At 33.6% G+C, this 15,138-nt stretch overlaps 1 protein-coding gene and 1 long non-coding RNA gene across 18 annotated transcripts in view; one reads left to right on the top strand and one right to left on the bottom strand.

Annotated features, from left to right (window-relative positions):
• LOC144377075 (uncharacterized) overlaps positions 1-15,138 on the bottom strand; it is a 121,283-nt gene that overhangs the window by 29,082 nt on the left and 77,063 nt on the right. The gene's annotated exons all lie outside the window — the stretch shown is intronic.
• Prmt3 (protein arginine methyltransferase 3) overlaps positions 1-15,138 on the top strand; it is a 149,514-nt gene that overhangs the window by 69,039 nt on the left and 65,337 nt on the right. For 14 of the 15 annotated variants that reach the window (XR_013437698.1, XR_013437696.1, XR_013437693.1 and 11 more), the window contains 3 exons: positions 1,065-1,143; positions 11,846-12,033; positions 14,278-14,364. Coding sequence is in view for 4 of the 15 variants with exons in the window: in XM_078046345.1 (XP_077902471.1) it covers positions 1,065-1,143; positions 11,846-12,033; positions 14,278-14,364 (354 nt within the window). In the remaining 11 variants the exon portion in view is untranslated. The remainder of the gene's footprint in view (positions 1-1,064; positions 1,144-11,845; positions 12,034-14,277; positions 14,365-15,138) is intronic. The other variant, XR_013437699.1, reaches the window with a different exon arrangement.

Raw genomic sequence — 15,138 nt, 5'->3', positions numbered from 1 at the left:
CTTATGCATAAGTGAAGTCAAATTGGTAAAGATTTCTTAGTTGAATTCCACAAATTCCTTGTTTTAGTACTCGCATCATATGGGAACTTTTAAAAAGTTTAACATATTGCTGAAGTATTCAATTCAGAAAATGTTTCTGCCAAATCCTTAATTTTCCTAATGTGAACACATCAATAACTGAGCTTTATTGCTAAGTCTTTGTGTGTAGGCAGTTATTTTCAATGATCTATATTCCAGGTAACACTAATTCCGCAAAATGTTGATAGATGTAAAAAAGTAGTGACATTTGGTTAAAATATGTTCCGCAGCTCTGTTTATCACATCACTAATTAGAACTTTTAGTGTGTTGATGTGTATTATGGGTCTCTTAAGAGGAAATATGGCATCTAGTGTTTCTCAAATATCTTTGAATAAGGGTTCCCCACCACCACCTTTGTTTTTTAATTACAGAAAAAAATAATTGGACAGGAAATACATTGAGAAATTGTGCTCCACACTAGGATATTTTTTAACACTTGGACCAAGAAGTTCCTTGTTGTGGGGGCCAGTCTTATGCATTGTGGTACATTTATCAGCATCTCTTAGCTCTACCCCAGTAGCTCTTCCAACCCCTGTCCTCAGTTGTGACAGTCCAAAACATTTCCAGACTTTGCTGGATATGGGAAGACAAAATGTAGTTGAGAATCATTGCTTATGATTAATATTGCAACATTTCAGGGAGTTTAGGAATTGTTAACAATTTCTATCTAATATTTTCCTCTTATTAAGGTAGAAACAGTTTGATAAATGGGACCACTTGTAAAGAAGCTTCAGTTTGATCTACCATAATGAGATTTCTAGGTTCACCTTACAACATGACCTGATTTTCTAATAAAGTAATATGTGAAGAAGTTACAAACAATAATTTCAGACTTTGTAGAATATTGTATGATTGACAAATATTATAGATAGATAGATAGATAGATAGATAGATAGATTTTTTAAGAGTAATCCACATATTTGAATTGATCCATTTAAGAGGATACTATCTATTTGTGAAATCCATCTTTTCCTGTTTCATGCAGGGCTATTTTCTTCTTTTTGAATCTATGTTGGATTCTGTCCTTTATGCAAAGAACAAATACTTGGCAAAAGGAGGATCGGGTGAGTATAAAATTTCAGTTTTAATAATCTAATTTTAGTCTAGTAGAACCAAATGAACCTTTGAATTTCAAATAAACTATGCCTGGCTGAGAAAGTTCCCAGTAGAGATGAAAGATATTTCCATTAGAAGTGTTAAGATATTGTTGAAGTAGAACATTATATAAGATATGCAGGACTCCAAGTTAATGGTATTTTGAAGAAGACTTTTTATTATATGCTTTTTAATATAAAAACATAAGGACTAGGTTCTGGAAGTTTTTTAATATTCAAGTCAAAATCTAGTAGAAATGCCTTTACATTTTTAATCTTTATGTCATTAAGTTCCTTTTTCCAATAGCTTATACAGAGTTAGAGATTATTCTTTTTAATGTCAGATTTTCATGATTTCACTAAATATACAGCCTCACTTCTCTGTGATTTAATGAAAACATTTAAATAGTGACTGGTTTCTAATAAGTTTTAAAACACCTCATATCCAATAAGTATATAAATAAATCCCAATACATTTGGAAGGCTTTCATGTCTATAGAAAATATTTTTCATAGTAACTCTACACATACAGAAGATTGTATTTTTGCAGGCCTCTGCTTGAACAAATGTTTTCTTTAAGAGAAGGGATTATGTTTTATTTGTCTTCATCACTTGAGCAGACTCCACAGCTTCTAGAACACATAACAGTGTACATCTTCATTGGTTTGAATCATTAAAACTGAATTGACCCCGCACCAGTCTGCTTGGGATCCAGGCTCACAGTAGGCCTCATCTATCCCCTCCATCGGGTGTCCTGCTGGACCCTAGCCTCGGGTACAGGACCACCCCTTCCGACCCGCAGACTACCTCAGAACGTCAAGATCAGCAGCCCCGATCTGCCCACACCGGCCTGCTCACAGTAGGCCCAGGTCCATCCCTCCACCTAGAGACACCCACCGGAGCCCAGCCTCCGGTACCCAGCCTCCAACATAGGACCCCCCTTCCGACCACTGTGGGAACCCAGGCACACACTGACTTGCGCTGGACCCAGGTCCAGGGTAGGTCCAAGTTCACACACACCCCCAACCCTGGGAGCCTAAGCCTAACCAACTTCCGTCTTAGGACACTGCAGTCATCGTTACATCGTTCCCCACACAATAACCCCTAACTTTTTGACAACAGTCAGGGCCTAGAAGCAGCTGTATATCAGAGCAGGCATCCCAAAGAGGGTATGAGGCCCACCCTTTCAGCCCCATATCTGTAAGGCATTGTTTCTATCTTGGAGCACCTCAACTATTATCTTGAGTTACCTCTGCTATTGTTGCCACCCCCTAAGTAGCATACATGGATGGACGCCAGCAGGGTCTGGAAGACCAACATCAAGGTGAAATACAAACAGTCTGCATGGGTACTATAAGAATATAGGGTAGAAACTAATATCTCAGACCCACACTGCAAGAAAGGAAGACCCATAGACAACATGAAAAAACAAGGGAGAAAAGTGCCCCAAACAAACCAGGATCATACACTAACAGATCTAATGTAACCCCTACAGATCTAATGTAATTCCGATCAAAATCCCAATGACATTCCTCATAGAAATAGAAAAAGCAGTCATGAAATTCATCTGGAAAAAGAAGAGACCCAGAATAGCTACAGCAATCCTTAGCAGGAAGAGTGAAGCAGGTGGCATCACTATACCAGACCATAAACTATACTACAGAGCAGTAGTAACAAAAACATCACGATATTGGCACCAACAGACTGGTAGACCAATGGTACAGAATAGAGGACACAGAGACTAACCCACAAAACTACAATTATCTTATATTAGACAAAGGTACGAAAAACATGCATTGAAGAAAAGATAGCCTCTTCAACAAATGGTGCTGGGAAAACTGGAAATCCATATGCAAAAAAATGAAATTAAACTTGTATCTTTCACTATGCATAAAACTCAACTCAAAATGGATCATGGACCAAGGAATAAAATCATAGACCCTACGTCTAATAGAAAAAAAAGTAGGCCCTCATCTCCATCATGTGGGATTAGGCCCCAAGTTCCTATCTTACAATAAAAAATAGGGCTGGAGGTATAGACCAGTAGTAGGGTGCTAGCATGCACAAAACTCTAGGTTTCATCCTGAATATCACACACACATACGCACAGTTAACGGAAAGTAATAGGAAAGGGACATGTTGAACTAGTGATAAAGCACTTGACTATAGCCTTCTGCCCATCAATAGACTACAAAATTGCTTGAGCAATTATGATACAGTTAAAAATCAATACTGTCAAAACATTACTTGGTAAAAGTAACAGAAATTCTCCAGAACAATGGGTTTCTTTTTATAATACCATTTAAATTGGTTGACTTTTTATTTCCACAACAAACCCATTTTACCACATTTTCTGTAATTATATCAAGATAGGTCCCTGATCTCTGCCATGAATGTGACTAGAACTTTTAGATAATTTTACTCTATAAAAATTGGCTCTGTATTTGTAAAACTATAATGATTTTTTTAAAATAAACATTAAAAAAATATCTGTTTACCAGCTGTCCAGTAATATACTTTTGTTTAGGTTATTAGATGTAATCTCACAAACAGCCCTTCGGGATTTTAGAAACAATCTCTAAAGGTGTCCTAGATAATACATATTAGGTGGCAAAGTCTTTTGTTTTTGTTTGTTTATTCTTTTTAACTCAGAACTCCGTGACTCTAATATCCATGTTCTTTTCACCTTAATTTTGTTATATCCTACTAAAGTGCTTTTGTTTAATTTGACTCTTGCTATGAAGTTCTAGGGAAAATTCAGATAACTGTTTCCATCCCCCCCCAAATGGTATTCATTGATCTTACTGAAGAACTGACAGCAATGTAATGCATTTAAATTGAATTCTCGTTGAAATTCATTAAGAACCTACAGCAATGTGAACCATGGCAGAGCTATTTCCCATTATCAGAGGGATGAAAAGGAAGCTTGTGAGTCTAGTTCATTCTAATTTTTCTATAGCTAATATTAGTGTTAAGATGATCTGGAGCTATATTAGTCGAGGTTGGCATTTAACTGCTTGAAAAGTATTGTTGAATGTTATTTGCTAACAAAAGAGAAATCAGAAATGAGTAACTTGAAATGGTTTAACCTCTTTGTACAAGTCTCGATGAATCACCATCATTTAAATGCTCATTCTTTTTTTTGCAAAGTTTTTCTTTATGTTTTTTTTTTGAAAGATTCACTCAGAAACTAGTGGTGGAAAGATTTTTATAAAAAGAATGATTGTACTTTGAGAGAGAGAGAATATCGAAGGCCCATATAAACATGTGGGACCATAATTTACTTTTACAAGCATTTAGGTTCAATTTATGTCGGTATACTCCCTCTTTTTTCTCTCTCTTTCTATACACACACACATACAGAGGCATGGAGTAAAGACTTTATAAAACATAATCACCCATTAATTTTTTTTTGTGGCAAAAGACAATTTATATTCTTGATTTTTAAAAAAATAAGAATGCTACCTTTTGTGATATATATTTATCAAAAGTATAAAGTGAACTTAGCTCCTCCTCCCTGATATCAGCAAGAAATTCCATAGCACTTTAGAGAATGTAGTCATTTACTACTATTACTAATTATACTATTACTAATAATAATTTTGGAAACTCCATGATAGCAAGTTTACTAAAGTCTGCTTCTTGTATTTTTTCCTTAAATTTGCTAATCATTAAATATATGTCAGAAATTGTAGTATTTTACATTAATCCAACTGAAAGGTAGGCAGGAAAATTAGTCAGACACAGTGGAACATGCCTATAATCCCAGTGAGTCAGGAGGCTGAGGCAGGAGGATCACAAGTTCCAGCTAGCCTCAGCAACTTAGTAAGACCCTGCCTCAAAAAATTAAAAAAGGGAGTGGGGAGGCACAGTGCTATGGAGGCTTGCTGGAAATGTAGCTCAGTGGTAAAGTTCTCCTGGGTTCAATCTCAAGTACCACAAAACAGGAAAAATGTTTGATTGTGACCAATGGTACTTTTACATCTAGAATTGAAACTAAAACAAATAATTATTTTAGGATGACAACATAGAATGTGAATATTTAACACCCTAACAGCCTCAAATACCACATCTCACAAAAATTAGAAAGGGAATGAAGGAGGCAGGTGGGAGGAAGTGTTTATAATGCCAGTGCTTTGTCTTTTGAGTGACAGATTATGATGGTAATTAAACAAGCTATATGTATTTATGAATGTGTATATGCCAAAGAATTAGTTTTGCTGCGTGTTTTTTAAAAAGTGACTTAAAAAAATAAACTGGGGGTCTGGGGTTATATAATGCTCAGTGGTAGAGCGCTTGCCTCGCACATGTGAGGCACTGGGTTCAATCCTCAGCACCACATAAAAATAAATAAAGATATTGTGTCCATCTTTTTAAAAAAATCTTTAAAAAATAAACAAACTGGTAGTGCCTACCTTCTTCAGGTGAAATAAATTATGGCATTTGATTCCTAACTTTTCTGAAAAGCAGTTCATAGTATTTACTAACTCTATGCCAACCTTCTGTATTGGTTGTTGTATCTTTAGTACAACTTTGTAAACTATAAAAAAAAAATAGTAATTGGGTGTTAAAATGAAAATGAAATATACTATTTTTATTATTATTCATGGTAGGAGAATAGTAAATAGTAATATAAATAGAGTACTAAAGATGTAATGTAAGTTTATAATTATAAAGTAAGCTACTAGAACAAAAATAACTTCCTATATGTAATGAATAATACACAGGGAAAGGACATGTACAAAGCAGTGTACATGCTTACCTAGCATGATTGATACTGGGTTCATTTCCTCAGCACTGCCAAAAAAAAAAAAAAAGACTAGAAAATGGTAGTCATGAACAAAGGAATAAATCCAGATAGCTATTAAAAGAAAAAGGATACTAAAATTAGACTGATGCAAAAGAGATTAGCATGTCTCTGTGCAAGGATGGCACACTTGCACTCACCAAAAAAAAAGAATTTTTTTTACATTGAAATTACAAAAGAATGCCCATTTCCATGTACTTCATAGAGGCCAGACTTGAAAAATAATTTAGAGAAATTAAATGGATAAAGATACTCAGGATTGAATATTTGGTCCTCAATATTGCTAAAAAATAAGATTTATATGCAGAAAAGTTTAGTACTGAATGACCCATGAAGAATATTTAAATAAATGAAAAGAGATACCATATTATTGGATAGAGAGGCAATGCCATAAAGATGTCCAGTCTCCCAAAATTAATTTAAAATATAAGGGAATCCAAAAGTAATACAATTGTTAAAGGTAGGTGGTAAGAATATGAGAATTAATGATATTTTCCCTAGTATTTAAATGTTCAAAATTTTTATAGGATGACGTTTCTAAAATTGTAATGCAATTTCTATGAACAGTTTTTTTAAATAGGCTGATTTTCGAATTTATGTTAAAAAGTAAACAGAAATGGTAAGGAAACCTCTGAAATAAGTTTGGCTTTAGCAGTTTGGTCATGGAAGGATTGTTTAAAAACAAATTAGAATCTGGTAGTTTTCTGCTTAAAAAAAAAAAAAAAAAAGAATTAAGAAGGAATTGGGTCATGCCCGGTGGTGCACATCTGTAATGCCAACAGCTTGGGAGACCAAGGCAGGAGGATCATGAGTTCAAAGATACTAGCAGCAATGGCAAGGCACTAAGCAATTCAGTGAGACCCTGTCTCTAAGTAAAATTTTAAAAATAGGGTTGGGATGTGGCTCAGTGGTTGAGTGCCCCTGAGTTCAATCCCAGGTACCCCCACTCCCCAAAAAATGGAATTGTGTTAAAAGAATAGAACTATTTGGGAATGATCAGCATCTTAACAGTGTTGAGTCTTCTAAACTCTGAAGACTCATATTTTTTCATTTTTAAAAATCTAGCTTAATTTTTCCCTGCATTGTTATGTATTATAGGGGTATCACATATCTTTTGTTAAACTTATTCTTGAGTATTTAAAATTTTTGTCATTCTTACAAATGGAAATTATTGAGATTTATTTTCCAATTGGCTGATCTTTCTGAACTAACTTGTTCCTTCTAGTGATTATATCAATGCCTTAGGATTTTCTGTGTAAACAAGTCATTACAACTCTTTGAATAACATAGGAAACATTAAGTCCCTTCAGACATAAATGACTAACTGAATACTCTGAAAATTTCAATAAGAATGAGGTATTTCCCTGCTTTTAAAGAACTTCCCCCACAAAGTATCTACTAAATTACAAAAGGGAGAAGAGTTGATTTCAGTGTAGAAGTGTAGAAGCCTAATTAACTTCACCTTAATCAAGCAATCAAAGTTGACATATTCAGGAATGAAACAAGCTGAAATACTCTGTAAACAGCATATGGAAAATGATTCATTTTATTAAAACCTCTTAAAACTAATAATAATATGTAAAATCTTAATTTTTGCAAAAGAAAATTAGGAACCTATTAATCCATGTATTAGCCCATTTTACTGGAAAAGAATATTGTTTTCATTATGTGCACACCCAAAGGAGTTTTTTTTTTTTTTTGCCCCTCACATAGACATAACTAAACACAAATGCCTTATGTGCTCTTTCATTATAAACATCTTCCTAGAGTTAGAATTGTCAAGATATGAAGTTGATGGTCATTTGTCCAGTACAATGAAGTACTAATGCAGACATTTTCTGACTTATTTCTTAATCAATCTTGACAGAGACCATTGCAGTCACTGAGGACTTTTTTTTTTTTAATACAGATATTCAGGTCCCACGCCACACTCTTTTGAACCGGAATCTAGTAGAGTTCTATTCTTAAGATTTGAGATGTTTGTTTCTCTTTATATCATTTGGAGTTCTTATTGCAAAAAAAATAGAAATCTACCGTGTGTAACAGAAAAATAATTTATTGAAAGAGAAGAGTAGGTATAAAATATCTATGAGAACTGGAAAACCAGGCTAAAAGGTTATGCAGCCCAGCAACAAAGTTCAAAATTACATTATGGGACTTCTTGAGAAGTGACTCGATGACAGACACTGCTGATCACACCAACTGTGATCAAGCCCTGATCAAGCCTAAACAATGCAGAAGGGAAAGAAACCAAGTTTGTCATTTTCTTCTTCCACAGAAGAAACAGAAGGGAAAGAAACCAAGTTTGTCATTTTCTTCTTCCACAGAAGAAACAGGCACTGCCTCATAGAATAAAGGATTACACAAACTGTTTAGACGGGGTTGCAAAATAGAGTGGCATTGATAGTTCTGCCTCTTAAGAGTTTGCATTGGAATTGGTTTTTGAAAATCTGATCTATGCTGATAAGAAACTGCCTCTGTTACAAATTCCAGACTTGCAAGTTTACTTTCCTTACATTTTCCCCTCTCTGCTTGGAAAACTAAGCCATACACTGAACTCCTCCTCATTTCTGCTTGAATACTTTCCTTTCCCCTGTTTCGTTTTGCCCTGTCATCTCATCCCTTCACCCAGCGTCAAATAACTAAAACTGGACATTACTATTTTCCTGAATTTCATTAATTACCAGTCTTTCTCAATCCATTTTGTTCTCCCTCTCTCTTTTCCAACAAATGCCCATTTATCTTAGAATAAGGATACCTTCTTTCCATCTCTTTCATTTCAAAAGCATAAAATAGAACTGGAAAGTATTTAGATTAAACCTTAAATTGAATCTCTGCTTCATTAGTTGATCAGTTATCATGTTCGCTGATTAAGACTAGTCATTTGGGCAAGTTACTTCTTTGAATGTTAGTCTCCTTATCTGGAAAAATGAAAATTGTAACTGAGCTTTAAGAAATCATTCAAAAATCTAAATGAGACGCTTGACCAAAAAATAGTTGCTTGATAAATGTTAATTGTGTTCCTGAATTATGTGGCTTTTCTATAGCAGTTCACATGATCTATGCTGTTACATGAATTATCTCAAATATAAGCAGCCTTTGACAATAGTGTAAAGACTTAAAAGCTTCATTTAGTGTTTCTATAATTCACCCTGTACTTCCTCATCATTAGATCTATGTTCATATCTATTATTTTGGTTTTTTTCAGTGATACTGAAATAGTATCACTTTCTACTTCTTTTCAGTACATAATTTTTTCAAAGTATATTGCAGCTACATGTTAGTTTACTAAATTTTAGAGGCCTAGTCATTATAAGTTGATGATGGAGAAGTATCCAATTTAAGATATCCTATTATACAAACTAGAAATTGATTATTTAAGCTATTTGACTTAATAGCTTAAATTATTGACTCCCAAAATATCTGCCAATTGGGATTACTATAGTACATTTCCTTTTATGCATATCAAGTATTTTGCTATAATTACTTCACTAAAATCTTTCTGTGTGTCTTTCCCATATATTATGAGAAGCACAGTTTATTTGGACATACTGTCTCCTTTTGTTCTAAACCATTTTACCAGTCTTTCTTTTATGTGCAAGCAGTGACAGTAGTGTTTACTAGGAATTGTGTTCTTACGCATCTCAGTCTTATCCTTTGGTGTCCAAAAGTTTGTGGGCATTTCTAAGGGATAAAGAATTTCCCATCTTTATTCACTGTGTAAGCTGTTCTAGTGACAAATGAATTCTGGGCAGTGAATCGAGAAGGACACAGATGTCAAAGCCATGAATTTATAAATGGTCTGTTAAGAAGGTGCTTTTGTCCAATCAGTGCTTTGTTAATTTTACCAACAAGCAGGAATAATTATTCAATTATAGCTTCTATCCAACAAAAATCAAATGACAAATGTGTCAGAATGTGAAGGTAAAGGGTGGGTGAGTGTTCTGGCAGGTGGCCCAAAATTAGGCAGCTGTGTAGAGGTGGATTTAGGACCAAATTGACCTATAACACTGATTATAAATCTTTCATGAATATTCATAGATCTTATTGAGATCTAAAATAATTTTATTTCTACATTCTAAAATACAAAAATTAATTTTGTTACCTTTGTGAAATATAATTACTGGAAGAGTATACCTCAACACTAGAAAAAGTAAATTCATATTCCTTTTTAGTTTATTTCTTCTTATTACCAACATAGTTTCAAAGCTGTTTTATTACTTTTCATGAGTTGTAATTTCTCCTTGTGAAAAAATGATCTTTATTTCTAAGTGGTATTACTACTTCATAACATTGTTTGATATAGAGCAAAAGATTGGCAAACTTTCTGTAAAAGACCAGGTAGGTAGTAAATATTTTCAGTTTTTTTGCAGTGTGGTCCCTGTCTCAGCTAGTCATTTCTGCTACTACAGCATATCGCAATCTCAAATAATATGTAAGCAAATGTAGTGTTCTAATTAGACTTTATTTACAAAAACAACAGATTGGATTTCACCCATGGGCTGTAGTTTGCCAAACCTGATCAAGATACATGACATTAAAACATCCTGCTCTGATTTTTAATAATATAGAAGGATTTTGGAGCTGTTTACTTGCATCTCTGAACTGTGTAACTGTAGGCTATGTAGTTTCCATAAGTACAGTATGACTGGTACTTCCTGAAGTTGTACAGTATGGTAGGCCCGGTAACAACCTCATCATCCATTTCTCCCTCATCTACATCAGGGCTGTCCATATCTGGCTCACTGCCTCATTAACTCTTCCTTACCTCCACAGATAGTCTCAAAATCCCATGAGTTCTGCCTCCTAAATAGACATATCCTTGAAGACTTTTTTCTCCTTTCCAGTCCCTTACCCATAACCCTAGTTCTATCACCTAGATTATTAAAACCATTTCTTTTTTTTTAATACCTTTATTTTATTTATTTATGTGTGGTGTTGAGGATTGAACCTAGGGCCTCGCACACGCTAAGTGAACGCTCTACTGCTGAACCACAACCCCAGCCCCTTAAAACCATTTCTTAATGTGTCTGTTTTAATCTTTCTCCCGTTTATTCTTCACATTGCATTCTCTGTGGTTTCTAAAACCAAAATTTGATCCTGTTGCTACCCTATGTGAAATATTTCACTGGATTACTATTTTTAGCAGAAAATCCAGTTTACTAATGTGGTTTACTTAGGCACCTTTCTAACTTTGGACCTCAGTGTTTCTCTCTCGTTGAGTAGTGTACAGGCCAAACCATCTACTAATTGTTACCCTTGGTGTACACTGCTCACTTGGCCTAGAACACTTTCACTCTCCATTCCTAACCTGAGCTTCAGTTCTGTGTAAGAACCATTCCTCTCCTCCAGGCAAGTAAGAATTAGCTGATTTTGCTTTTTCTTGAAGTAGGGCCATGTACTCAGTGTGGCACATATGTCCAGCACATACTTTAATGCTTATAAACATTTCCTTTTATATTAAATAAAAGAGAGTAATATAACTGATCTACATAACTGTAAAGTTACATTACTTGATTTTTTTTTTTAGAGTAATCAATGAATTAAAGATTTAGTACATTTTTTATGTTGGTTTAAATTAAGTTCTTCTAGTTGGGGGGGGTCAATGAATTATATCATGCCAGTTTAATTTAATAGGAATCTGTCATTGAAACCCTCATTTTAATTTTACTATCATGATAATAGGTATCTTTTTAAGAGACTGCAAAAGGGAACTTGGTTGTTTTCCCTGGTTCGTATGTTCATTAATCTCTCATTGCTAGTAATCAGTACTGATGCGGTCAGTATTTATGTTGAGGCTTTTAAGAATTATATTTCTTATAAAAGGAGATGATGCTACATTGTTGGGCATTCTGTTGGTTACAGTTTATCCTGACATTTGCACTATCAGCCTTGTAGCAGTGAGTGATGTGAATAAACATGCCGAGAGAATTGCTTTCTGGGATGACGTATATGGCTTCAACATGTCCTGCATGAAGAAGGCAGTTATTCCAGAAGCTGTGGTGGAAGTTTTAGATCCAAAGTCTCTTATTTCAGATCCTTGTGGTATTAAGGTGAGTGTTTTCCCAAATTTTTTTTAATAATAGTATTACCTTTTTCCTTAGCTCATTGTTTGAAATCAATGGAGTCATCCCTCTATATCTGTGAAGGATTGGTTCCAGGACCCCCAATGGATACCAAACTCAAGTGCTCAAGTTTCTATATAAAATGGTGTGGTATTGGCATATGTGTATCCTTTCATATACTTGAAATTGTCTCATTTAGGGATAATGACATGAAAGGGAAAAAAAAGTGTACACGTTCAGTACAGTTGCCATTTTTTTCAAAATACTTTCAGTCCAAGTTGAATCCAAAGATGTGGGACCACTATACAGAGAACTGTGTATTCTTTGTGTATGTGGACCTTGAAAACAGACTTGTGGTCATAATATTTACCAGTTGGCTCAATCATACCTTTGGAATCACTTCTATTTATACATTTAAATTTCTTTTACTCAGTTTTATAATCCTTCAAATCTAACTGTTTGAATAATTTACATTTATTTAACTTAGTGAAGGCAAAAAGTCCTATTATATTGTCATTTCTGCTTCACTACCACCTCCTGGCTTTATTCTAACACTTATTGATTCATACCATATATTCCACATAATTTAACTTCTTATTCTAAAAAGGCTGGGAAAAATTAGAATAAGTAATTATATTGAATTTTCCCTGGAACTAAAGCCCTACTATTTTGAAATTTCTCAGCTAATTTCTTTTATTTTCTATTATTTTTTACCATGTTAATCCCTGGTTTTATTGTGAATTTTTCAATGTTGAGTTTATCTGAGTTCACTAATAACTTTTCAGTGAAAAATTATACTGATTTTCTTAATTGGTTTTCAACTAGATAGTGAGATATATAGGGTTTGTTCAACATTAGTTTTAGAATATTGTCTCCTTGTTTAAGTCACATTATTACTTTCATAGCATCAATAATTATTGTCTACATGAAGTAGGTAGTCAACAAATGTATATTAAATTCCTTAAATGGATAAATATTATAATTAGCATACAATAATAAACATGAAATTTCTCAACAAAAACAAACTGATAGAAATTACATTCAGCTTTTAAGGAAAAAAAAAATCTACTTTCTGCTTGATGATTGTAGGACTGTTGAATGCTCTGGTATACTGACAGTAACGGATTTATTTGGAACTTGGCTCAGAGAAGGCATATCCATAGCCCTTTCAGCCTTACATAGAGTAGAAAGAAGAGTTGAGGAGAGAAGTGCTAATTTCTCTCTTTAGTCATCTTGCTTACCCTTGAGACTGCTATGCATAAATACTTGAAATAAAAAATTCAGAACTGAGAAACAAAGGTATTTAATAAATATGCATGCCTTTTTTTTAAAAAAAAAATCAGGCTTTTAAGTAATACCATTTGTTCTGTATTCCTAAGCCCTCTTACAAATTAAAAGGCAACCCACATTGTAACATTTAAAATTTTTTCTGAGACTGCTTTAAATTGAGTAATGCCTTAGATATATAGTTACATGAATTGCATTCACTGGGTCATAATGTATTCATGGTAAACAAACTGATAGCCTTTACAGCATATTTCTGGTGAGATTGCTGAAAGGTGATTGCATCCCATCTCCTAAATGAGATGGAGAAGAACTTGCACCAGGGCAGAATGTCAAAATAAAGATATTTAGCTGAGGTGAATCTTCATAGTTTTGCTGTTTGATTTGAAATCATGGTTTGTTTTTAATATCTAATAAACTTATCTTTAAATGCATTGACAGAAATGAATGTGGAAACTTTTTTCTTTGATTAGCATGTGATTTCAAATTGCCATTTCCTCTAAAAATATTGACTGTTATCACATAATTTATAGCAAATGTGGCATGTGTATACAAAATTATTTTAGGTGAAACACACAAAAGTGCTTTTTATATGAAAATATTTTAGTGTTTTAGGAAAACTAGCAGATCAAAGCTATAATTTTATGTATGTCATTGCTTACAAGAAGACTAAAGAAGATACTAATGTGATTTAAAGAAAAATTAACTAAATGATAATACACTTAGCAACCCTTCAGTTTGGAAATAATCCCCAAAATAGTGTGTAAATGACCAAAGGTTTTGATCATTGCTTTATAATAATGCTTTTTTTTTCTTTTTAAAAAAGATTATAATAATGCTTTTTTAGCATTAAAAAAAAATAGAGGCAGTATTTATTTTCTGGGATTTTTTGGGTTTTTTCCCCCTATCTTTACCAATCTCTTCCCTTCTCTTCCTTTTAATGGGTAGCATATAGATTGCCATACAACATCTATCACAGATTTGGAGTTTTCTTCTGATTTTACTCTGAAAATCACAAAGACATCTATGTGCACGGTAAGCTATTCATTTCTCCTTTCACAGATTTCACTAGCAGTGCAGTTGATTGGCAGGCTAATGAATTAATTACTAGGCTTGTGATAAATGAAAACGACTATTGCCTTTGACAGTCGATTTTTGCCTTTGCTGGGCCATTGAACAGATCTGGTTTAACAGGTGAACAGACTTCAGGAAAGTTAGTTTAGTTTAACAGAAAAGTATTAGGAAAAGATGTTTACATAATGATTTTTCTTCATATGTTGTTCATTATTACTTATCTTATAATTAATTGAGATCATTCAATTTTATCTTCAAAGATAAAAGCTCATATCCTAATGCGCTTTTATCCTCCCAGTAATGGCGCTTAATTTAGATATTTCATAGAATATTTTATATTATTATATGAAAAATAAAGATCTGGCATTGATTTATCTTTCTTCAGAAATTAGTCTTGTGTAATAGAAAAACTCTGAATTATAGAAAAGGTGGGCAGCTCTGGATTCACATTTGGTTCTTCTACTTATTGATTTCTTTGTTCAAGCAATCTCTGTTCTTTAATCTGTACCTCAGACTATCAACTGCTTTAAGAAAATTGGCAGTAATTCTATCTTGATGACTAGTTATACAGACTTAGTGAGATCAGTGAAGCCAGAAATATTATGTTTTTATAATCTATTACTTTTCCTCCCTTAATTTCTTAAATGTTTATTAACTTTAAGATAATCTATCAGAAGACTCAGAAATGTTAATAAAAGGGGACCTTAAAGTATGAATTTATATAAGTGGTAGTTC

Source organism: Ictidomys tridecemlineatus, chromosome 4 (genome assembly GCF_052094955.1).
Source record: "Ictidomys tridecemlineatus isolate mIctTri1 chromosome 4, mIctTri1.hap1, whole genome shotgun sequence".
NCBI classification, from domain to species: Eukaryota; Metazoa; Chordata; class Mammalia; order Rodentia; family Sciuridae; genus Ictidomys; species Ictidomys tridecemlineatus.
Note: the sequence above shows the minus strand (reverse complement) of the source record. Positions and strands in the feature narration are given on the sequence as shown.